We start from the raw sequence: 26,205 nt of genomic DNA, 5'->3' as shown, positions 1-26,205 counted from the left end.
TTTCAGATTCAAAGGTTCCAATGACAGAACCTTATGAAGGAAGGAAGCATTAGTACTTTTCCTCTCAGATCTCATACAAGTGTTAACCACAGAAATTATGTTAACATTGATGCTAAGGTCAAACGTCAAAGTTATGAGGGTGGAAGGCATAAAAGCCATTGGAACGTTTTTGTTTTACCTGATGCTTCTGGATTTTGTTTGAGTAGCAGTGTTTGCTTGTTTTTTCCCAAGCAGAGTGCATGATGTTTTCTTTATTTTTAAGATTCTTTAGAGCCCTGGTGTGCTTTCTTTCTCATCAAACTTATGGTCCTCTTAATATGTTGTTCTTAGGATACTACATTTTGATAAGATTTCTCTTAATTCAAAATTATAAAGCAGCATTTCAGGGAATAGCAGTCTGTGCCCACATGTCAAACAACCAGCCCTGTGGAAGAACTGGTGTTTAAGGCTCATTAATCATTAATAATGAGGTAGCCTCCAGGAAAATGTTTGCACTGGGATAGTTTGGCTCTTTCCGACCATCGGTGAGGTAAGTAGGCTGAGAATGATCATTCCTATTTTACCAGAGCAGAAACTGAGTTTTGGAGCAGGTCGCTTACCATGTGACCATAGGTCAAGCTGGCTGTAGAATCTAAAACTTCGGACTTCTAGTCCAGTGTTCTTTCCAATACTGTTTTTAATGCTAAAGGCTACTGTTCTTTCCTAAAGTGGGTTTAAAGACTTACTTATAGAATATAGTTTTTTTTTTTTTCTTAACTACAGTGGTTCTCTGGAGTAGGAGGGCAGACTGCTTTGTCCAAAGAGTTGGCCTTTCACTTCGATGCTGTCCCTAGTTCGTCTTATGTCCTAAACAAAGTCTCTAGCAAACATCACGACTGATATCTCCAGATGCTCAACCCTCTCCTTGAAAACAGGATGCTAACACTTACTCCAAATAAAGATCCCAAGAATGTGCACAGAACAATGTTTATCAAATGGGGTAGATTTGACTGGGCAGTGCAGTAAAAAGCTTGGGAGCTCAGGCTCAGTCAGAGAGATCTGGGTTTAAATCTTTGTTCTGCCACCTACTGGCTGTGACATCGTCATCTCCTGGATCATTGGGATCCTTATCTGTAAAATGAGAATAATAATAGATTTGCCTTTTGGGGCTGTTGGGAAGATTAGATAACATGTTGTAAAAGCATGAACACTATGCTATTTAAAAAAAGACATTCATTGTGATTTATTATCCATTGTCTTTTACCCATTTTTCTATTGGGGTATTACTGTGTGTTTCCTGTTTATTTTCACTGTGTGGTTTTTACTGAGCATAGTAGGTGCTGAGTAAATCCTACTCGGTAATATCATGCTGGACCAATAATAAGCAACAGTTCAACAGTGTAAGTGTCTCCTGGGTTCCCAGCCCAGTACTACTCTCTGAGAATACAAAGCTGCCAGAGACTGGGCCCTTGCTAAGAGACAGTGATCCACAGGTTGCTGTGGACGTCAACCTGGAGTTCCAGCAAGGTCTGGACATGCGTGAGTGCTTACCTGCAACCAAGCCTGAAAGGTGGGAGGGGCCTTGGTGGAGAGGGAAAAGCTGAGTGAAGGCACAGAACTCCTAAATCAGCGGACTACGTGAGCGAATTCTAAGCTGGCATCGGAGCTGTGATACTTATTGGGCTAGTCATGTAACCGCTCAGAACCTGTTTCCTCAAGGGGGGAAAATAAATAAATAAGTAAATAAATAATTATGTCTACCTATTAGCCATACGGTGAAGATTCAGTGAGGCAATATTTGTAAAGGATTCGCTTGGCACATCAACTGGCACAGAGTAAGTGTTCAATAAATGTTTGTCATCATAATCATTATGTTTTAATTTAATCATACGTTATAATTATGAACCGTGTCATTCCAAGAATAATTTATTCTTTGGTCGCCGGACTGCGAAGGAGGGCGTCAGGACTCATAAACTATCGTTTCAGTCTTGAATGGCTTTAAGACTAGGAGGCCAGGGCCGGCTTCACAATCCTAGTCAAGCGCCAACGTGACGTCCCACGTCCGCGCAGTGACAGGGGCGGACCCGCGCCGAGCAAGGCTACCGAGGTCACGTGGGCCCAGACACCGCCCAGACGCCGCCCAGGCGGAGCCCGTCCCCCGCGGCTGCGGCAGCGGCGGCTGCGCCTGCGCGGAGCCGAGCGCGCTCTGCGGCTCGGTCCGCGGTGAAGGCGGTGCGAACAGCGAGGGGGCGGCGGATGGCTCTGCGGGGCCTGGCAGGCTCGGGGCCCAGCTCCCGCGGGCCATTAGAGGAGGCGGTGGCACCGGCTGAGGAGCGCGAGGCGCCGGCCATGGTGGCGGCAGGAGCCGCGCGGGAGGACGATGACGAGGACGACGGCCGCGGCCGGGGCCTGCTGCGCTGGGACGGCTTCTCTGCCTGGCTGCACTGCGTGTGTGTGGTGGGCTTCGACCTGGAGCTGGGCCAAGCCGTGGAGGTGAGGCCCGGCCGCAGCGTGGTCCCCGCGCCCTGTCCGGGTTCCCTCGCCGGGGTGGCCCCAGCAGAGCGTGTGGCCCATGAGCCGGTGGGCCTGGACCCCGGCCCCCGTGCCTCCGGGCGTGGCCGGCCGCCCCTCCGCCCGGGCTGCGGTCCATCGGCAGTTCCTGTGGGAGGATCTTGGGCTGCGGCTAGGGGTGAAAAGTTCCCTCAAGGGCTCTCCTAAATACTTGCTGATCGTTTTTTTTTAACCCGGTGTCACAGGAATAATTAAAATGTTTAGCGGTCCCCGGGGGAGGCTGCAGGCAGGATGTTTGTGACTTTTTCAAGAAGTGAACAATGCCCCTGACATATGGTGAAATATAATAGCTGAACCACACAACCAACTTTTTAGACTCAGATTGTTTTGGTCATTCACAGTAGTAACTCTTAGAACATTCCACTCAGCCTAAGCCGAAATGCTTAGCTCAGCATGCATTTTCTCCGTTTCCTCCTTTCAATCCTCATTTCTGTTATTTCTTGCTGTTGCTTCTGAAACAATTGTTCTGAAAACTGATATCAGGATGAATATAGGGAAAATCGTTTGCTTGTGACTCTTGTCAATTGCCCCATCTTAATGGCGCCTTATTGAAAGGCCTTTGCATCCTATCTGTTCTTGACATTGTTTAGGGTCCTTTTTGCAGCATAAGAGATTGCTTGTTTTTATGTGTCCAAGAAAAACGTTATCAGAAAGATATATGTTTAGAATAATTTTTTTTTGTGGTAGGTATGACAGATTTTAATGAACCATCTGAGTTGGCCCAGAAAATTGGCCAGCGGAGGTTTTTCTCAATGCGAAGCTACTACTGCTTTTGTATTCATCCTGTCTTCTCTGTTTTATCATTATGGAGTTCAATATATATTAAGTTTCCACAAATATCTAGGCATTAATGTGGTTGCTGGGCATACAAATATAAATGATAGGCTCTAACTTATATTTGTAGATTGAGACTACAATTTGAGGAAAACCAAGAATTAATCACAGTAGCAGAGAGGGCTAAATGCAGTTCCTGGCATTTTAGTGGTGTTCAATAAATACTTGCTGATGGAATGAATGAATACATGAAGGATTCTTTCTCCTACTGAGATAGAAACAACAGTTCCCAAAGAATTTGAAGAAGGGACTTATAAGCCACCAATCATTTACATTGACGCAACCTGAAGTTATATGTATAGCAAAAAACAATTGAAACAGCATAGGATTGGGTTGTTGTAGTTGATTGCAGTTTTACATAACTACAGGAGATCCTTTTGGACTCTCATGATTTGGGACATTCTTTATAACAGTGTATTTTTCTGACCAAATAAACAATACTTAGCATAATTGAGGTGCTACAAAAATATGGATCATTAAAGGACTTATTTTGAATTTCATTTCCTGTAGTATATGCTACTCTACAGAGTTTTCTTTAGGTCAGTAGTTACTAATTTTTTGCATCCTGGAACTTAAAAAAAAAACCTCCATGAACTCTCTCCATCAGGAAAATGCTTACTAATACAAAATTATGTATTTGCTTCCATGGACTACCTGGGGGGTTAGCTATGGACCTTATAATCTATTGTTCTCAGATTAAGAATCACTGATTTTAGAAGGTGTAGGATGAAGTTGGGGAAGATTCCCTAATAAAGGACCCAGAGATAGATAAACACATTGAGATGCAACACAACTTAATTTTATCCTGTTTTCCTGAGAAATGTAGAATATTGCATTTTGCCACTTTTAAATGAAAAAGGAACACAAATTAGTAATTAATATAACATAATAGTTGAAGTATATATTTCACTTTTGTATTGTGGCCGTATCCAGACCAAAAATGGACAGGAGGGGATGGCTGTAATGGGACAAGAAGGTGACTGTAGAATTGTGTTGGAGACGTAACATATAGCCCTACGTACTATAATGTACAACCTTGGGGACTCGGGAAATGAATAAGAATAGGTAAAAACTAAGATTGGACAGTAATATCCTGGAACCCACCTGTGTTATCAAAAAAGGCAGTTGTTGAATCGTCGGGTTGAGAGAGACTTGAGAGCCAAATGCATAAACAGCGTCACTTATTTAAGCTTAAATCCCTTCTAAAGAGATAGTGTACTGATCAAAAACTCGGACTCCAGGGCTGTACTGCCTAGGTTTGAATCTAGGTGATGGCGCATTATTTAGCTTGTCTGAGCCTCATGTTCCTCTGTAAGAGGATAAGTTAATATTGGTGAAACTACTTGGGACCCAGTGAGACCTATTAAGTTTGTATTTGGGGAGCATTGATATTCCAGAAGGGAACATTGTCATTTTCAATGGGGTGAACCGCTAACTTGCTTTGTGAAGATGTGGCCTTTGGACCTTAGTTTTTTTACTAGTAAAATGAAGTTGAGTTACTAGAGTCAGTACTTTTTTTTTTTTTTTTAGTAGGGGAACATTTTTCCCCGGTGTAAATAAAAATCTAATGTATCTCAATGGCTAATATGGTCAAAATGGGGCCTGTGTATGTATGTATATTTGGATATTTGGTTATAAACAACAGAAACCAAGCTATAACTCAAGCCAAAAAGGGAAACTTGCCGTAAGGCCACAGAGGTGTTTTCAAGCTATCCAAAGTATTAAGCTAGTGGGGCTTCAGCGAATGGCTAGAGCCCAGAACCAGAGAAGCCTCTTGTTTATGCTCTTGTTTTATGGATTTTGTTTATGCTTCGTGCTCCCTGCAAACTGACTTCCTCTGCTTTTCATCTTATGAAGTTTACTCCTTTCAGCCACATTGATGCAGAGAATGTGTCACTTTCATTCCAAACACCAGAGGAAGGTACTCTGGCCTGGTTTGGGGCAAATTCTCTGATGTAATCAGCTGAAGACCTTGGATGGTTGGAGATTGGTCCCTGTTGCCTAAAATGTCTGTCGGAGGCCCTGTATTCGGTGAAGGGACAGTTAGGGGAGTCTTTTGAGCTGAAAGAGACTGTAAAAGGTGTTAACTACAGGAGGTGCACTAAGCTTTTTTCCCCCTGAAATGGCCCTGAAGCATCATCACAGTATCCAGGAGTCCTCTGGAACAAGTTTGAAATTCCCTGGATTTTCCTGTCACTACTAGCTCTGAAATTACCTGATTATATAGTAAAACCTTAATTATCTGAATCCAGAATTGCCTCATTTATTCAATTTTACCCCTGATTGAGTAATATAATAATATGTTCATTGTTGAAAACTTGGCAAGAAAGAAAATTATAAACACTAGAAAACACCACTCATACTTAGAAACAACTGCTATTAATACTATTTAGCATTTTTCTTAATGCTTTTTTCTTTATAAAAGTTTGTATCTGTCAAGGGTTAATTTGATTGTTAGTAACAGAAACTGTCTTAAATTGAAGTAAAGAGAGTGATTGTAGGGAGTATCTTGGAACCCATTTGCAGGAAACTGGAATGAACCTCATGAGATTTGGAAAGCCCCAGGCTTTGCCTTTTGTCTCTTTGGAGCTGTTTGGTCTTTTGTCTCTGCTTCACTTGGCATGTCTGCCCCATTGTCCATGCTGAGGATGGTTTCCTCTGTTAGTATCTCAGTTTCTGCTCCCCCATGTCGCTTGACTTTGGGTTACTGTAGTACTGATTTTAGTGAAACTGTACTTTTGTGTTCTGGAACCAGACTGAAGTGTAATTCAAATACTGGAGTATCTGACTGGCTCAGCATGGGTCAGGTGCTCCCTGTTGTTCAGTAAGCTGTGGTGCAGTCACAGGAGTGGCCACTTAGGCTCACCCCTGCAGAAGGAGGAAGGGGACACTACCAAAGCGTGGGCTGGGCAGCAGTCCCCCAAACAGGTCTACTGTAGGAGTCTGCTTTCGTTGATAAACACTCAGAAACAATTTGCCAGATCATTAAAGACTTCATAAATATACTTTTACAAACCATAATTTATTTAACCATTTTCCTTAATTTGGATAGTCATTAGTTTCCCTTTTTTCCCTTCACAGTGTAGAGATTTGTTTGCTGCCTGTACACACATCTTAGAGATATTCTGCATTTTTGAGGGCCTTTAAATCATGTGAACGCATAGGACATCATAGGACCTCGCTGAACCTCCTGAACCTCTCTGCCCCCCGGTTTTTTAAGAGTTGAGGCATTATTGGTGGCTTTTCTCCTCTTGAAGGCTATGGCTATGACCTAGCAACATTTTGGACAGAATTTCAATCTAGTGAAAAGAGCACAAGCTTGGGGATTTTGAACATTTGTTAATCGTCTGATTTTTGGCCAGTTTCTTCAATTCTCTGAGTTTCATTTTCCTCAGCTATAAAATGGGGAAATAATATCCTGAGAATGTTGTTGGAGGCACTGAGATAATACGTGTAAGAGTTCATGCCCGTCAATTAATGCATGCCCAATATGTTGGTGCCTTTTATAGTTAGTGTCGTTGTAATCAGTGTGGGACTGTTCTTGGCTATTCCCTCACTCCTGTTATCTTGCTTTAAATTGATTTGAAAAAACACAACTTTGGATGTGAATCACAAGTATTTAAAGCACTTCCTGGGAATCAGGTTTATTAGATTTCATTTTGCTGCTGATCTGTGACATCACCTATTTATATGTACAAATTGTATTCCACCTCTTTCTGAAAATAATTTCAGACCAGTTAAATTATAAAAAGCAGGACAATTTATCATTATAATATTGTGTGAGTCATAGATTTCGTTTGGATTAGTGATCCACGTGCCCCTCTTTTTTTAAAAAAACAAATTGAAGATGAAACTCTGCTCTGGGGTGAAGACAAATTTTTTATACCTTTTTTAAAAAAATATGGAACGCTTCATGAATTTGCATGTCATACTCTTCCAATTTTAGTGTATGCACCTCCAAAGCAAGCACTATGCCTATTTTTTGGGGTGGGGGGAAGGGGAACAGGACTTTATTGGGGAACAGTGTGTACTTCTGGGACTTTTTTCCAAGTCAAGTTGTTGTCCTTTCAATCTTAGTTGTGGAGGGTTCTGTTCAGCTTCAAGCTGTTCTTTCAGTGTTAGTTGTGGAGGTTGCAGCTCAGCTCCAGGTCCAGTTGCCATTGTTAGTTGCAGGGGGTGCAGCCCACCATCCCTTGCGGGAGTCGAACCGGCGACCTTGTGGTTGAGAGCCCACTGGCCCATGTGGGAATCGAACCGGCAGCCTTCAGAGTTAGGAGCATGGAGCTCCAACCGCCTGAGCCACCGGGCCGGCCCTATACCTTTTTTAAAAGAGTAGTTAGTGGAATTAACTCTCCCTTCTTTCCCACTTCTGCTTTTTTGAGTCACTGTCTTATTCCCTCTTACCTCCTAGCAGGGTGGAGCCTGGAGTAGTCACCAGTCTTCTTTATTTGAGCAAAGTTTTCTCTATTTTTCTGAGAAAGACAAAGGCAGTTGTGTAAATCATTGTTTCCTTTGTTTCTTTCACTCTTAAACTTATTTTAAGATAATTTTAGACATACAGAGTTACTACAGAAGTGATTCATTCAGCATCCTCTAAAGTTAACATAGTATACATAGTATAATATTATATATAAACATAGTATAATAATCAAAATATAACGTTGGTATGGTACTGTTTACTAAACAACGGTTTATGTGGATTTCACCAGTTTTCCTACTAATGTCCTTTCTCTGTTTCAGAATCCAATCCAGGTTCCTACATTGCTTATAGGTATCAATATCTCCAAAGTCCTTTCCAGTGTGTGGGAGTTCCTCAGTCTTTTCTTGTATTGCATGCCCCTGGCTCTTTGGAACAGTATTGGTCAGATATTTTGTAGGATGTTTCTCAATTTGAGTTTTTCTGGTGTGTTCTCATGATTAGTCTGAAGTTACGCATTATTGGGAAGAATATCCAACGTGATAATTCATCCTCTCTTTGTTATGATGTTTTTATGTGAGTTAATGTTTATGTAGGAGATAAAGGCAGATGTTTCTGGGGAAATGTAGTCTCTTCCCGGCCTGAGACACTAGATGGGTTTGTGCAGTGGAGACAGACACGGAGTCACATGGCAACAACAGTTAGGCACCCATTCACCCATTCACATATAATGAGGGTGCATGGCCGGCATGAGTTTTTCCCATGTCCCAGTCATGCTAGCAGTAAGTTAACTTATTCCTAATTTTCCTTTTCTTGGGACCATGGTTATTCCCACACTGAGATGGGATTGTTAGGGTATGCAGAGAGACATACCTTTGAAGAGAACATCCCCATTTAAAACATACCTTTGAAGAGAATATCCCCATTTAAAACAATACTGTTTTTCAGTATATATAATCAGTATTTTTCTGAGGCACACTTTTTCTTATGATGTGACATATACATGCTATGTCATCATTTTTAGGCCTTAATAATTATATAAAATACAATTTACTTTTTTCCTTGGCTTATTACCTGGCCACCTTTCCCTTATTTGTTGTAACATGGGAGATCTTAACATAGGTAACAGAACCAGGGTCACGTTAGCTGGTGCTCTCTGTCCCCCTTTGATGTCTCTCAAGAATGCCAGTGACCTGGGCGACAGAGATGCCTGGACTTGAGCTATGGAGAGAGAAAACCTAAAGTGAGAGGCGTCTCCCGGTACTGGGGCCAATCCACAGTTGATTAATTCCCATATGTGTCAGGAGCTAACTGACTAACAATGATTGCCCAAACGTATATTTAAATTTTTTGTTTTCACAACATAAAGTATGTACATAGAAAATAATTCTAGTAACTTTGGCAATTTGTGCAGTTCAAGATACTTGGCAATGGTTACTTTTGTTTTTTAAATAGGGAGTTTAATTGGGGATTTAAAATTAAGTATAAATTTTTCTGATCTTAAATACAGAGTGGACATTTGGATAGCTATAGCACTGTTTTCTTTTTGAATATCATATCTATTCCAAAATACCCGCTTAGTCCTAACAGAGTACATTAAAATGAAATTGTAGAATACTGTTTGACAGTCTAGTACAATCAGTTCTTAAAAGGTAGACTTACTTGATAGGTTATGTAGTTCTTATAGCCTTTTAACTTACTTAAATATATATAGCATATATCAACTTCTTAGATACACATATATACACACATGTAAACATACATGTTGTGTTTGTTTAAGGTATTCATATATATAGGTAAAACAGACTGACATTTTTTTCTGTATCGTAATGCTGGTATTTTAAACCCTAGGAAACCAAAGTCCAGAGGTACTACTGTACTGTCTTGTGTAATAAAAATGAAACTTTGTATATTTGCTTTTGAGTTGATATTTTAATTGCAGGAAATAAAAATCTGAGGGGCACATACATAATACTGATTTTAGAGTCTAAGATTAAGCTATTATAGGCCACTAACTTTACCAATATGTTTTAGACCAGCAAACTCCAGGGTAACTTAGATGTGATGAGATATTCATAAAATATGACTGAATAGGTTATAAGCTTGCCATTTCTGCTTTAAAGTGAACAAGGTAAAATGGTCTCATGGTGAAGCAAGAGAGAGAGAGAGAGATGCACCATAAAAAAGAATTACATATTAAATACTGAGTTATTGAATGGAATTAATTTGAGTGTATATCTACTAATTGAAGAAATATTTTTTTAGTGTCTAGTATGCACCAGAAGCTGGTTTTATTTTTTATTTTTCAATTATAGTTGACATTCAGTATTATTTTATATTGTTTCAGGTGTATAGCATAGTGGTTAGACATTTATATAATTTAAGAAGTGATCCCCCTGACTAGTCTAGTACCCACCTGGCACCGTACATAGTTACTACCATATTATTGACTATATTCTCTGTGCTTTACTTTACATCCCCATGACTATTTTGTAACTACAATTTGTACTTCTTAATCCCTTCACCTTTTCCACCCAGCCCCCGAACCCGCTCCTACCTGGTAATCATCAATTTGTTCTCTGTATCTATGAATCTGTTTCTGTTTCGTTTTTTGTTTGTTTTGTTCTTTAGATTCCACATATAAGTGAGATCATATAGTATTTGTCTCTCTCTGACTTATTTCGCTAGCTTAATATCCTCTAGGTCCATACTTGTCTTACCAGGGACTGTTCTAGGTGTCTAGATAGAGTGGTGAACAAAACAGACCAGGTTCTTGTCTTTATGAATTGTGGAGACAGAGGTTAAGTCAGGTTGGTTAGAACATGCGATACAAATCTGGGTAAGAAGAGAGAATATGCCTTGGTATCATTCTGTAGTCCAAGAATGGTGGGTGGTTTTTATATAACATACCAGGTCTGTAGACCCTCTCCATAGACCTGGATTGAGAAGGATTATATGCCACATACTTGCTATGGGGGGTAAGAAGGCTGCAATTATATGTTCATGATCTCTACTATTGATAGAGTGAGGAATGGTAGCTTGTATACTTTGGAATCAGACCTAAATTCAAGTCCTGGCTCTGGCACTTAGCAGATGAATAAGTTTTGGGAGAGTTATTTAACTACTGTGAACTTGTCTACTCTTCTGTAAAGATGGGGAGAATTGACAGTTGTTGTGAAAATTAAAAACTATAGAAGATGCTCATTATTAATTCTCCCTATCTTTTTTCTTACCTTAGTTTTCTTGTATGTAAAATGTGATACCACTGCTAGCCTGTCTTATTGTGAGAACTAAATAAATGAAATAAATATGTGAACCCACTTTAATACAGTTTATAATGTGATATTACTGTATGTTATTTCTTCAAAGGGAAGATTTTTTAGGCTATCGAGCAGCAGTGGGGACTGGAAGAATTTGTGGATTCTTCCAGAAGTGGGAAGTCATCGATCCCCACATTAGCAACCCAATGTTAACATAATTTAGCTGCTTTTTGTGTTGTTTTCTGTCTTTGTTGTCAGCACTAGCTAATCTGCTGCTCCTAATCCCATCTCTTCTTCACATTCCCAAGAGAATCTGGGTTGGCCCACTTGAGCATTGGTATTCTTTTGGGCACTGTTTTCACACCCAGCCACACATAGACAGTCAGTTGATTGGCTTGTAGAGTGGCTGCCCTTGATCTGGTGTTCACTAATGCCTGTTTCCACAGTAGCTGTTCTGGCCTAGTCTTCCTTCCTTCGCTGGGCCTGTGGGGCAGGAATTTTCCTCAGAAGGTGGCTGTGATCACTGCATACACTAACCCGACCTGTCTAGGAAAATGCAATGATTATTTAAAGGGATTAGAAGGAACTGGAATAGGTTTTATGGTGGGAAATGGCTTTTGAGAGTTCTTAAACTGCAGATAATTATTTTTTCCTTTTCATTTTTCTTTTAATAAGTTAATGGTTTCTACTACCTCTTGGAATCAATTGAAAATCATTATTGCTTTAAGTAGGTATCAGCTGATCAAGTTTCTTTAGGTTTTAGAAAAGATTCCATAAGCTTTGAATTACTGGTAATTCAGTTGGTAAATTATTCTTGATACCTCAAGATTTCACCTCTTTAGAGATAACTTTGAATCAAAAAAAATCAAAAAGCACTTGCCTAATGTAAATTCTCCCATCTTCTTAAGTGTTTCATTGTTAAGGTTTGTAAACTATTTCTTAAAACTGTTTGACCATAGCCAACTAGTATTTTAGAAGTACCTACTAATGTTTATAATATATACTCAATGTATTTGTCTAACGAAATTTAACTCTTTTTCTTCCAGGTAATTTATCCTCAACATTCCAAACTTACTGATAAAGAAGTAAGTAAAAGTATTTCTCTGTATAGTCTGCTGTTGTTTTCCTGTTTGTTTTTATTGGTGTGTATATATCAGCATATACAGCTTTTGTTTTCTTTTTCAGAAAACCAATATTTGCTATTTGTCTTTTCCAGATTCAAATTCAGGTAACTATTTTTCATGTGGTGTTTCTGCTGAATTTTATACTAAGAATATGATTATAGTGTTAATATATGAAAATTGATAGCATATTAGAAAAAAAATAGCATTAGAATGAAACTCAATTTCAGCCTAACAGGTCAGTGATTTGGATTCCTAGTTTTTTGATGCCTACTGATTTTAGTTGGTTCAACTTTTAACTGTTATGTTGTAATGAAGTAAAATATCAAGGAGCAATAAACTGTTGAAGTAGTGAAGAGACTGAAAATCAATGTCATGTGTATGTTTTGGGGATTTATAGTAAGTAGTTTACTTTCAGTTTAGGATTTGAGAGCTTGCCAAAACTCTGTCAAAGCAGTGAATTTAAAAGAAAAAAACAAGGTGAATCTGGCTATGAAACATGGCCACTAATTATTTTCAATAATTTATATGAGAAAGCATATGTAAAGCACTTGGAGTGGTGCTTGGTGTATAGGATACACCTTATAAGTATTTGCTATTATTTTAAACTTGGCTTTGCTGATCTCTTTCAAACTCTCCCTTTGTGTGGTCCTAATTGTTGAAATTTTTCTGTTGAAATCTTGTATTTCACTTTTAAAACAGCTTTTCAGGTTTATAGTGACCAGAACGTTCAACTTTTTGGACCACACACGGTTAGAACCCTATAAAGCAAAGATACTCCAGTTCCCTTTCCTTTTGCGGTTATTTCTAATATTCTGTTAATTTAGTTTAGTTAATCTAATTGGAGGGATTTGCCATTTTAATATTTTAAAGCATTTTTTCCTTTCCTTATAAATGCTTCCAGAACTTTTTCCTGTACATTTGGAACTCAGCTTTCATGAAATACGTAAAACAGAAGTGATATCCTGGTAAAAAAAAAAAAAAAGATGTTGATGCCTTTGAGAGACCCCAGTAGGACATCTGTTCTGACCTGGAATTGTTGGACTTTTTTAGTATGTTTTGCTTATTAATGGAATAATGGTAGCAAGATCTTATAGGATCTCTCCTCATTTCAGTTAACATTTTCCTTACAAGGTCCACACATGTGCTTTTGAAAGTAGTGAGTGTTGGATTGGACTTCCAAGACTCAGGGTAAGCTGAGTCGTATGGGTCGTAAGACGAACTGACATTATGTGATTCTTTCTACTGGACATTCTTCTCTTTCAGATCATAACTGGTTTTCATGGCTCTTTTCTTTTTCATATCTATACATGAGCATCAAGGCTAAGAAGTTAATTATATGGTGTTTGGATAGCCTTGTTCATTTCTAGTTTAGTTGTTAGTCTCTCTCTGTATCATTTTCTTGTTGGAAGTTAAACTCAAGTCTAAATCTGTGTAAATCGGAATTTATTCAGTACTTTAGGCATTTGAGTGACCTATAGATGTTTTGTAATGCCTTTTGTATAAGCTGCACATCAAATGAAGTGTGGTTCATTTTATTTGAAGTATGGCTGGTATTTAGAAGTAAAGTTGACAAAAGATCTTAACAGACACCTAGCCATCTTAACAAGTGAATATTAATCTAGACAGCAAGAGACTATGAGTTTTGTATGTGTTTGAGATCACTATTTTCAGTTGTGATTATCCATATGTGTTTTATTCAGTGGAAGTTGGGATTACTGTGCCAACTTTCAAATGAATTTAATTTTTCCAAAAATAACTTATTGTTATAGAAGGAAATCCAGGCACAGTAGAGCAGTCTTTAAGAAAGAGTCATATTCTAGATTTCGTTTCCATGGTGCACATTTATAAAAAATAAAACATTAGACTCAGTGGTATGCTGTACAGATAAAGAAGAATGCTTTTGGGATTCCCAGTGGGATGATTTGTCAGTCCTCCTCCCTTCCACCCTCTCCTCCCACACCTTGGATCCTGTGACTTTAGAAAAAAATTTTGTTTGGTTTGTTTTTAGGTTTCAATTTCTTGTTCCATTTGAATGGCTTTTATCTCTAGGAGCCCAAGTTTAAAGTATGCCTTCTCTTTGATAAATATTTGTCAGATGTTTTTTCTCCTCATTACCATTAATGTCATCTGGATGTAGGTGTTCCTGAGGCTTAAGCTATCCTGTGTACCCAAGGACTGTAATCACTATATTTTAAACATGTCTGGAGAGAAAACTCAATATTAGTAGGGAGAGTTTCAAGTAATGATGAATCCAAGGGAAGGATTAATCCTTGCTGTGGATGGATTAGATGTACAGACAATATTTGTCTCAACAGATTTCTTCTCTGTAAATAGCAGCGACATCATCATGTACTTTATACTTCCCAGTGCCGAAATCAGTGCTTCTCACACCATCTGTGTTGAAGGGCCATTTCCAATCTTGTGGATCAATACTTCTATAAAATATAGTTCAAATAAATTATTAGAAAAATGAAAGGAGAAAACCCAAAGAAATGCGAAATAAAAGGCCAAATTTGTCATGGCAATATCTAATTGCTCTGAGTTTCTAAATGCTTATTCTCAATTTGAATATTTATTTCTTCAGGGATCAGTAACAATTTTGTGGACTAGCATCAGTCTGTGGACTCACTTTGAGAAGCTCTGGTCTAAAGTCCTGCTTTCCAGCAATTCCAACTTAACCACTCTAACCACAGGGAGAGTGACTACATAGAGCTGAAGGTCAAAGATAGGGCTAGCTCTTGAAGTCTCATGTTTTATCTTATTCTTATGCATTCTGATCTGCTCTGTAGATGTATTTGGGCTAATATAGAAATAATCTTTAAAGTTGTCTGTTACCATTAGGAAAAATATTTAAGCTTTTTTCCCTCAGATCTCTAAACGATATTTTAGGTACAGGAAAGTGTCCTCTGTTTACCTTGAGCTTTGCAGTCTTGGTGTAATTGGCAGATGTAAAGAAATTTTCAAAATACTCTGTGCCCTTGATAATTTTAAAGTAGGAGGAGAGTTCTTCCTGGCGTAGCACAAGACATTCATATAGGAGGAGCCATGACTGAAAGGATCGGCTCCTTACTTGAATGAACTATATTGCACAGAGACCAGTGAGTTTAAGAACTGTGTCATCTGAGAGGCATCTTTCAGAAGGACTTTATTTTTTGAGTGAAGAAGAGAAGCTTTCGAGCTCTGCAGTTGGCAGTGAAGTAGCATTAAAAAACAAAAAGTTTTATTGAGATATAGTTCACCCAGGTAAAGTATATAATTCAGTGATTTTTATGTTTTTAATTTTTTTTTTTCAGTTACAGTTGACATTCAATATTATTTTATATTAGTTTCAGGTATATAACGTAGTAGTTAGACATTTATATAATTTATGCAGTGATCCCCTAGTGATTTTTAGTATAGTCACGAAATTATGCAACTATCACCAACAATCAATTTTAGAAAATGTTCATCACTCAAAAAGTAACTCCGTTCTCCAGTTTCCTTCCTACCTCCCTGCCCACCCACTCCAACCATAGGCAACCACCTATCTACTTTCTGTCTCTAAGGATTTACCTGATCTGGATATTTCATATAAATGGAAGTAGTTTTGACTTGAAAGAGCCAGTATGATGGTAGTAGTGGTCAAGAGCAACTCCAGAGTTAGACTTCTTGGGTTTAATTCTTGCTCTGCCATTTAGCAGATTTATTTCTTTGGATGATTACATAGCCATTCTGTGCTTTGGTTTTCTCTTCATTAACGGGAATAATAATGTGACCTGCCTGAGAAGCATGAAGACCAAACGAGTTAATATATCTAAAGCATTTAGAACAATGTCTGGCATAGTAAGCACTCAATGACTATTCATGCTCAACTCATACATTTGAATGGAAAAAAAATTACTTCTGAAATAGTCGCAAAATAATGAAAATAATTTTAACCCAAGATTCTATTTGATTTCTATTGTAAGAACTTAGTTATTTGGAAAAGGATGGTGGGGGAAGGTTACAGAAATTTTCTTAGTTCAAAGAGTGTTGAATTAGTAGTTCTGTTTTCTAGGCTCGTAAAGACTGTGTTAGATTAATTAAAACAGAACTTTTCCAAAAGCTGTGAGGTTTTACTGAACAGATTTGCTATTTCCTTAACACCAGCTGCGTATCATGGGAAAGGGTTTATGTTGCTCTTGATCAAGAACTTGTGTTAAGATGTATTTTTTCCTTAGAGAGATGTCAATTAATTTTAAAATTTGTGTAAGTTAATGTTTACGCCTTGGTTAGTATAAAGAAAAAAATCATTTCCATTAAAATGTTTTCCCATTTTGTAATGTTAATAATCAGAAAACGGAAATGCATAGCATAACTTTTAGGTCTTTTTGGAGCTTTGTATCTCTTTCGTTTTCTTATTGGTTATATGCTTGATTCTTGGAATTCAGTACAATTGTAGGTCAGTTGTGGAGTTTTATTTTAGAATCACTGAATGGAACTGCTAAAAGTGACTTTAGTGATTATCTTTTGATACCCCTTATTTTTGCTGACAAGAAAATTGAGAACCTGAGGTTAATTGCCTTCTGGGAGGCTAATTATTGACAGACCTGGCACTAAATCCCATTGATTGTGGCTCCTTTTTCCTCAGATCATAACTTTTTCCTCATGATCACACTCATTTAACCACCTTTCACATGTAATCATTATGTTGCTTATGTAGAACTGCAGTCGCATGTTATGTAGACAAACGGAATGGGTCATATTAACAATATTGATTTATTTTTTATGAGGTTTTAGGGTGTCAGGATTGCCCTGTCCTTCCTAGGATTCATTTTCTCTAAGGTAAATGTGAAAAACCTGGTTGCCAATCTGTAATGCCTTCTTTCCTATTATAGTAGTGAGATCAAGATGGAGAACAAAGGTTCTCAACAAAGCCAAATAAGGAGTTGATATTTCTTTAGTAACCTTTAGTGTGTGAAGGGACAGACCTCTGCAACACAAAATGGAATCCAAGTTCACAAGGACTGCGGCTAAAGCCTTTCGACCTGGTGAACTAGTTTTCTCACCAATTCTGTACAGCGTGTGGGTGCAGCTGGTCACCGGAAAGTTCTCATAGCATGCCCATGATTTGGGAATGGAGCCAGGTGGGTAGGGATTTAAGGCTGTGGGAGCTTCATTACTTCCCTTCCACAAAGCTCAGCATTCCTTACATTTCCAGATGCTGTAATATCTTAAAATCCATTGCATTTTCCTGCTCTATCTTACAAAATAGCTCAGAGAAATTAGGGTGTACTTCTCAGTGGATTTTCTTTCTTTTTTTTTTTTTTTAAAGATTTAAATGATTTCTAAAAGGAAAAACTGAACCATCAGTATATAAATCTGTTGAACTAAATAAAACACTGCTAAGAGTATCTTCCATTTTTTTCAGGTTTCATGTGTTTTCCTTATTTTTAAACTGCTTTAAAAAGTAAAGAAACTGAATTGACCCACCCTTCAGTTCCCTTTGTTTCTTCCCTCTACCACCAAAGAAATACTAGTTTCTGTAATTGCATTTAGATGTACATACTGAGTTGCTTTTTAAGTACCTTAAACATATTATCAAGTTTCTACTTCCATTATTGAGAACTTCATGTGCTAAATTGGTATAAGTACTTCTATGTATAATATGTAATAGTAAAATCTTGAGCACATTTCATATTTAATATAATCTTATTAGTTCTAAATCTAGTAACTAGGAAGATTCTGAGTGGCACCTACGTCATGTGCCTTTTACTTTTTAGAGTACTTACAGTTTTTTGTAGTTACTGCCTGACAGGTTAGGTAAAATTTACATGTTTTAAGAGATTTGCTAAAATGATTAAGGGTTTAAAACTTTATTTTTAATTAAAATGTTTAAAATAGTAAGTCTCTTACTTGAGCTCTTCCCTGAATCTGCTATGTCTTTTGAAAAAAAGTCTCATTGTGAAATATAAAACACATACAAGGTCAAGAAATAGAACTTTACCAGTACCTCAAAAGCCCCCTCATCTCCCCTCCCAAACACTGATTTTTCCCTCCTTTAAATGTAACCACTACCCTGATTCTTAATAGTAATAAGTTTCTTGCTTTTCTTTATAGTTTTATTACCCACCCTTGGATCCCTAAACACTGTAGTTTAGTATTGGCTGCTTTTTTAAAAAAACACACTGTATAAATGGATGTGAACATATGTATTATTTTGTCTTTAATTCTTTGTTCATTATTATGCTTGTGAGTCAACATTACATGAAAACAATTTTCAAGAAATTTTAATTACATGGAAAATGGAATAGGAAAAATGATAGAGGGATGAAAGAGTTAAGATGCATGTTTTACTAATAGCTTTGCCTCTAACGAGCTTTGAACAAGTCACACCAACTCTCAGGATCTCCTTTTTCTTCTCTAAAATGTGATGGAATGGTTTTAGATGATTGATAGGACCCCTGTAGCTCTAACATTTGATGAAACTGGATAAATAGGTGTTATGCTGTGTTATCCTTAATTTCTTTCATTTTTGTTTTCATTAGGTTGTCTTGGAGATACCCAGTTTTGTTTTAGATTTCGACAGTCTTCTGGGAGGAGGGTGTCACTGCATTGTCTCCTCGATCAATTTGACAAAGATTTACCAGTTTACTTAAAGGTTGGAAAAGTAGTGATAGAAGAATGTCCATGTGAGAAGAAACTTTAGAACTCACTTACTGAGTTACCTCTTATAGCATTCAGAAATATTTTGCTTTTCTTTTATTATTATGTTCTGCTGGATTTCCTAAGTGAATCTGATTTATAAAGATTCACTATTTGAGTAAAAGAGACTTTATAAAGTTACTGTTTGTCTAACATATTATACTGCCATTGTGAATTATAGAAATTTATTAGAATGCTGAGGTAATTTTTTTTTCATTTTTTAATAACTTTGTTTAGATGTGGAGGTAGGGTGGTACTATACCATTTAATATCACTCAGAGTTGAAATTTCTGTGGTAATTCCTACCTACTTTATTATAGAATTATAGTTGTCTCTTTTTGATTTTTTAATGAACTTTTTTTTATAGTTGTAGTTTATTAAAAATAAGTTTAATAATTCAGATGATTCCAGAGTGCAGGTTTCTGTTTGGTACTCTGTACTTTCATCTCTCTACCTGAGGAACACTTCCATCTGGGTGTTCTATCAGCACATTCAATATGAACTTGCCATAGTTTGCCTAAAATCAGCATTTACAGTTTACCTCCTTGGTTCCACTAATGACAGGAAACCTCTCCCAGTTAGCTAAGATACTACCTTTGAAATATCTCTTATAGTCATCTCTTTTTCCATGACCTTTTGCTATCACTATTAATATATTCTTTAACTAATGATAATAATAGCTACTATTTATTAAAGTTTTTTTATGTTCTAGGGATTGTATCAATAAATGTATAGTATCTCATTAGTCCTCCCTATAGAATTCTGAGAACATTCCTTTTGCAGATGAAGTAATTGAGGGCTATTGAGAATCAGAAATTTGCCCAAAGATATCCCATGTTTTTGTTTCTTCCAACGCAGTGTATCTTACACAGTGTTGCCAGCTAAAGTGTACATATATAAAAATAAATAAAATTTAAAACAACTACCTATTGTTTAATGAGTAAAGATCTAATGATAATACTATTTCCTTGTGCTCAATTTTTGGGCCTCCAAAAATGAGGTCTTCACCTTTTCAGTTTCCAGCTTCATTTCCTTTCTATAAGGTGTCATATTTTAACCAAAATGAACTACTTTTATCTTGCTTTTTCCTGGAATAGCTTGTATTTTTCTGTTTCTGTATGTTTTTGCTCAAACTCCTGGCCTTCTAATGTCTTTGTCTTTATTTAAATTATATCCATCCTTCAAGGCCCAATTCAAAACCATCTGCCTCTATGAAATCTTTATTGATGTCCATAGACAGAGGTATTAATAATTTCTTCCCCCTTGGCCTCTTTGTAACGCTTTGTGCTTTCTTCATAGCACTTGCCCTCCTATTCTGTAATGGTCATTTTTGTACTTTTCTTCTCTCTCCTACATTGTGGTCTCCTTAAGGAACTGTCTTATGCATCTTTTTATGTTCTCTAACACAGTGCCTTATTCCAAGTAGGTGGTTGACTAGTATTTATTTAAAGAATAACAATCAAATAAGGAACTGGGCCAACGTTTGAAACTTCTTAAATGTTTTGGACTATAATTACCTTTCAAATTGTATGTTGATAAATAGTCCAATGTTTCATTATTATTGGGTAAAAATACAACTCCGTGTGTAAAATTCAGATTGTCATTTAACTCCTGTTATTTTCTTTCTTGAAATTTTACATTAGGATACCTCATTTTGTTAAAACTGACCCTAATTCAAAATTGTAGGTGGAATTTAAAAATAAATATAACATTGGGGAAAATAAAATTTGATGGTTTCCTAACTCCCATTAATTAGTACAGATATGAATAAAGAACATAAGGAGAGTAAGCTATAGGGAGAAAATATGACTTTAGTTCTTTAGTTACAGTTATTTCATCTTTGGGAATCAGCAGGTTTTTGTCTATTACTATCATAATTATTGTTAGTGTTGGTGGAAAAGCATGACTAGCTCTTTGTGTATACCTCATAACTCAGTTCAGATTTATATAGGAGCCTGATGTTAATAATAAAAGATGACTACATATTTAATTTGTCACTTCTTTCATAGAAGGATCCTGCTTATTTTTATGGATATGTGTATTTCCGACAAATTCGAGACAAATCTCTAAAAAGAGGCTACTTTCAGAAGGTAATATTCGTATACACTAATAGAAAAAAATATTTTTATATTGCTATTAGAAAAATAGAAACTGTTCGAATGAACAGTCTCTAAAGTCTTTGATATTTTATCTTTAAACATACTAGAATTCATATTTTATCTTTGCTTTTTTAGATTGTAAACACCTGTTCTTAGATTTTTAACTGCCACTGAATTTTGCCTTTCTGCTATCTCTGTACTAGATTCCTGACAATAAGTTACAGTTATTTATGAAACTGTCAAAAGTAGAAGACTGCTTAATTTTTACATTTTTGGAATAAGGGAAAGAATAAACAGATTGTAATATAGTTACAATTAATTAAAGCCTACAGTATCTTTCTGAAGAGTTAGTAAATACACGTTAGCAACATCTTAGTCATTACTGTTTTAACTCTAAATGTACAGCCTTTCACTTTCTTAAAAAAAATTAGTTCTAACAGGGTCCCAGCTAACAGGGACCCTCCTTTACCTTTTGTAACCAGAATGTGCCTTGACCAATAATTGATGTTTGATAGAAAGGTTAAAAGTAGTTTAAAAAAAAAAAAAGATTTTAAGAAAATTAGCCTACTCTCTATCTGAAGTGATCAAACTGTAAAGTCACCATTTTTAATAAGCACGTGACTATGACCATTGAACTCTAAAATATAATAGTCATAGATCTTAGTTTGAAAAAGCATCACAGTTTGCTCTTTCCTTATTAGGAGGAGTTCATCTAGTTAATTCTTGATACTGCTTTGCTAACGACGGTAGTAACTAGACTTTGGAAATTATCCATTGGTCTGTTTATAGGAAATTCTTTTTCCTGAAGAGCACGAAAATCTGTGACTATGCCTTTATGCTATTAAAGTGTAGTAATAAGGTTAAACTTTCTCTATTTTGCAACTGTAGTTTTGTTTCCTTTTAATCATCCACCATAAAAGCCTTTTTATTTCAAAATCCACTTTTTTTGTTGTTGCTGAATTTAGCTTGTTAGTAATTGATCATGTAAGAAATGACAAACTTAAATTATCATTAGGAAATTTAAAAAATTGTTTCTTTTTTTCCCTCCAGTCTTTGGTTTTGATCAGCAAACTACCATATATTCATTTTTTTCACACTGTACTCAAACAGATAGCACCAGAGTATTTTGAAAAGAACGAACCTTATCTGGAAGCAGGTGAGTTAAACACTGTGCGTTAGTTACCTTTATGAAAGAGTTTTAACAGTTTTACTGGAAATGATCTGATAAAAATGAAGTTGACCTGAAAAATTAGTTAAGAATTTTAAGGCCGTATGGTGGGGGAGAGATGTAAAACTATTCTTCTGGTATCTTTACCTAGAAATACCAAATACTGTGTCTTTTTATCTGTTTTTACAATATAGATGATACCTATTTATTAGGATAGTAATAGAAATATTGAGTTGATAGTTCTGATACCACTTGATACAGAGAGAAGACCCCTGCCAGATGGTATGCTTTTGTAGCTAATTTTAGCAGTAGTAAATGAATAGGAAAACTCGCTTTTTATCCTTTTATTTTGTTTCTTTAAAAATTTTTATTAACCAATTTATATCTTAGAACATAGGTATATTTCTGGTGGAATATAAGATATTTTCACTACTTTTACCTTTTCCATCCTTCCCATTATATTTTTCCTGCTCTATAGAAAATAGAGTTCTAATTTCTAATGTTCCATTTTTCATATTTTAATATTTCCACTTATACTAAGGAAATACTTTATTATGTTTTTCAGCTTGTAATGATGTTGATCGATGGCCTGCCCCAGTGCCAGGGAAAACATTATACCTGCCTATTACAGGGGTGGTAATGAAGGTAATAGCTTATATTTAATTTGATTTTTAAAAGGTCTCTAAGAAGTTCACACGTGAATTTTACTTTTTAGCTTCCTAATAACATTCAGTCCTGTTACTGCTTTTACTTGTTTTTCTTTGATAGGAGGAGTTACAGAAATACCAAAATTCATCCTGCTGCACAGAACCATTAGTTATACAACTCCAGGGGCTACCAATCTGTTTCATCTTGTGGAGTTTGCATAAGGGGGTCATTCTTATATATGTGAATGTAAATGCCACCTAGAATTCTGCTACTCCATGGCCCTCCAGAGATGGGTGGTACTTGTAGAATCGAGTATGAATTACTAAAAATTAAAAGAAATTAGGAAAGCTATTGGTTCTTAGTCTTAAGTGATCTTAACATGTAATGTCAGACCGTACATGTCCATCCTAGGGTATTGTTCTCTTTAAGTTTTCTTTTCTCTCATTTTTTAAAAATGAATTAGCATTTTGTGCTCAGGTTTTGTATGAATGTGCTCTAAGTGCTTTTGCAATTCAGTTTCTTTTTTTAATTTATTGGGGTGACAATGGTTAGTAAAATTACATAATTCATTTTCAAGTTGGACTTATTTTTGGCAATGCTCTCTCTTTAGATGTGCTCATTTCTGTAAGAGCTGTGTTTTCTGTTTTGTTTTCCCCAGGGAAATCATCAAAAGTAGTGCTCATAGCTCTGGGTTCAGAGTTCTCATGGCTTCCTGTGAGATTTATCCCATAGTTTGGCAAGCTTGAGAGGGTGTGTTTGGGTGTGTGTACATTAATGAAGCAAAGATTGGAACAATAAACAGGAAGCGGTATGAAGTTGATGTCCTTTTTCTGTTTTTCAGCACATGTACTTCTCATTGGGTTAGTGATTTCTGTGTGTATGGGAATATGGAGACCTTGGTTCACTTACCTTCTGCTGTGACTGAAAATAAATATGACTTTAGTATGTTAATCTGAGATAAATACTTTGTTTTTGTGGCTTTTTAGGCATTGCTAAGTGTACCTTTTTATTGGCAGGATAGAGTGCTTCTGATCCCTCATTGTATTGGGATTGGGAAATTATAGAAATGGCATTCTTTTGTAGCCAAAGTTAATTTCTTCTTCTTCTTTTTAAGGTACGAATTCCCACATGTCATGATAAGCCTGGGACAACTCAAATAGCGCAGTTAACTCAGCAGGTAGTGTTGTACTGTAGTAGAATAATCCAGCACATATAGTCTCTTTAAAAAGAATTTTTAAACTAGTAAATGCAGTTTCTTGGACTTACGATACATTTCTGAATATTACTGAAATATCCTATTAAATGAGTTTTTAATGAATTGATGATAAACTTCCTGATGGTTCTCAGAATTTTTTTTTTCCCCTTGTTCTTTTCTCTGGTAAGTACTGTTGAGAACTCAGAATTTATACTGTAATTGTGAGGTCGGGGGAAAGTAAATATTTTTTTCAACAAAGTTTAATTCTAACAAAACTTTTAGAGTGGTCAGCAGACCTCTGTTTCTAGGAAACTTAGTCAAAAGGATTCTGTAGTTATGATTGCCTTTCATTTTTTCCCAAAGCTATATCTATTCATAGGCGGGATTGAATTTTTAATTTGAAATGTTTTATTAACATTTACATTGTTCTTTTTGCATGGAATAAAAATGGAGAGCAATAGGAAAGCTACTTTTGCCTGTTATATATATCAACCAATATTATGGTAGTAGTTCATACAGTTGTGAATTAATCTAACATCTGACTATTGGGTTAATGCTTTATTCATTGAATCTGTATTATCCTTGACCTGCTGCTGTGTTAGGGGAGATTGGTAAGACCCACTCTCTTTGTGGTTCCTGGAAGAAAAGAATTTTAAAAGCTAGGGCAATATGGCTTATTGATCCTAAGATAAGTAGGCGTATTTAAAAAATCAGTCTCTGTAAATTTTAATGACATCTCTATTTTTTTCTTTTCTATATTTTAGGCGGACACACATATATCTGTTATTTTACCTACTGTTCATGAGGTGGATCTTTTCAGGTAAAGAGTGAAAAATTTCAATTGCTTTTTCTCTTTTGCTATGTGATGCTAATTTCTTCAGAAAATGAATGTTCTTTATGAAAGAAATGTGGAAAAAACTGGAAGAAAATAGTCATTATGTTTCACATGTTAAAATCAATGGTTCATCCCTGATTATATGATATTAGCTTTGACAGGGAAATTTGGATATGGATTGTGTATTACATGGTAGAAACAAATTATTTTTTGTTTGATTTTCTGTGAGGATGGTATCGTAATAGTGTAAGAAAATGCACTTATTTTTTTAGAAATGCATTTTAAAGTATTTTGAGGTGAAATGGCATGAAGCTTGTGTTTTAAAGTACTTTAGTAAGAAAAAGTAAATGAAGTAAAAATGGCAAAATATTGTTAATGCTAGATGATAGGTATAAAGGAGTTCTTACACTATTGTCTATTTTTCTGTATGTTTGAAACTTTTTAAAATGCAAAATAAGACAGATAATATAGCACTTAAAAAAGAGTAAGAAAAAAGTTACCAATATTTGTTCCTTACACAGATCAGGTAAATAAGAATCTTTGGATTGGTGCCCAAGTTCCAACTCCTGCGTGGTTCTGATGTGTAGCCCAACTTGAGAAACCACTGCTACAGTGTTTCCCCGAAAATAAGACCTAGCTGGACCATCAGCTGTAATGCGTCTTTTGGAGCAAAAATTAATATACGACCCAGTCTTATTTTAATATAAGACCCGGACTTACATAATATAATATAATACCGGGTATAATATAATATAATACTGAGTCTTGTCTTAATTTTTGCTCCAAAAGACTCATTAGAGCTGATGGTCCGGCTAGGTCTTATTTTTGGGGACACACGGTATAAGCGAGCAATTACTAAATACTAATAATACATGTATTCAGGAATCACATGAAAGATTTAGAATGGGTTCTTGGTTTGTTTTTTGTGTGTGTGGCGTGTGTGTGTGTGTGTGTGTGTGTGTGACCTTTAAAGTACGTGGAATGCTTCAATGATTGATTAATTTTATATGCTAGGTTTGTTTTATATACTTGGCCCTAGCACAGCCCAGTAATTCACTTCTAGGTATTTACCCAATAAAAATGAAAACATATCTCTACACAAAGACCTGTATGCAAATATTTATAGAGGCTTTTATATACCAACCTAATAATAGAAACAATGCAAGTGTCCATCAACTGGTAAATGGATAAACAAAAATGAGATGTATGCATGTGCATGGAATACTACTCAGCAATTGAAAAAAAAGAATGAACGATTGATATAGCTCATGATAACAACTTAGATGACTTTCAGAAGCATTATGTTTTAGTGAAAGGAGCCAAATTTTAAAGAGCTACTTACTGAATGATTCCATTCATATAATATTCTTGAAAAGCAAAACTATAGGGACAGAGATCAGTGGTTGTCTGGG

The 26,205-nt window shown here is 36.3% G+C and overlaps 1 protein-coding gene across 3 annotated transcripts in view; it reads left to right on the top strand.

Annotated features, from left to right (window-relative positions):
- The first annotated feature begins 2,131 nt into the window (after positions 1-2,131).
- DENND6A (DENN domain containing 6A) overlaps positions 2,132-26,205 on the top strand; it is a 43,245-nt gene continuing 19,171 nt past the window's right edge. Inside the window, exons 1-9 of one of the 3 annotated variants that reach the window (XM_088798520.1) lie at positions 2,132-2,472; positions 12,108-12,146; positions 12,247-12,289; positions 18,692-18,804; positions 20,858-20,938; positions 21,998-22,103; positions 22,681-22,760; positions 23,878-23,940; positions 24,723-24,778. In XM_088798520.1, coding sequence (XP_088654646.1) covers positions 2,236-2,472; positions 12,108-12,146; positions 12,247-12,289; positions 18,692-18,804; positions 20,858-20,938; positions 21,998-22,103; positions 22,681-22,760; positions 23,878-23,940; positions 24,723-24,778 — 818 coding nt within the window. In that variant the 5' untranslated portion in view covers positions 2,132-2,235. The remainder of the gene's footprint in view (positions 2,473-12,107; positions 12,147-12,246; positions 12,290-18,691; positions 18,805-20,857; positions 20,939-21,997; positions 22,104-22,680; positions 22,761-23,877; positions 23,941-24,722; positions 24,779-26,205) is intronic. The other 2 variants (XM_019724185.3, XM_019724186.3) reach the window with 2 other exon arrangements.

This window comes from Rhinolophus sinicus, chromosome 5, assembly GCF_057876585.1.
Source record: "Rhinolophus sinicus isolate RSI-liver-muscle chromosome 5, RSI-T2T, whole genome shotgun sequence".
In the NCBI taxonomy this organism is placed as follows: domain Eukaryota; kingdom Metazoa; phylum Chordata; class Mammalia; order Chiroptera; family Rhinolophidae; genus Rhinolophus; species Rhinolophus sinicus.
The sequence above is the reverse complement of the archived record's forward strand: the minus strand, read 5'-3'. Positions and strand labels throughout refer to the sequence as shown.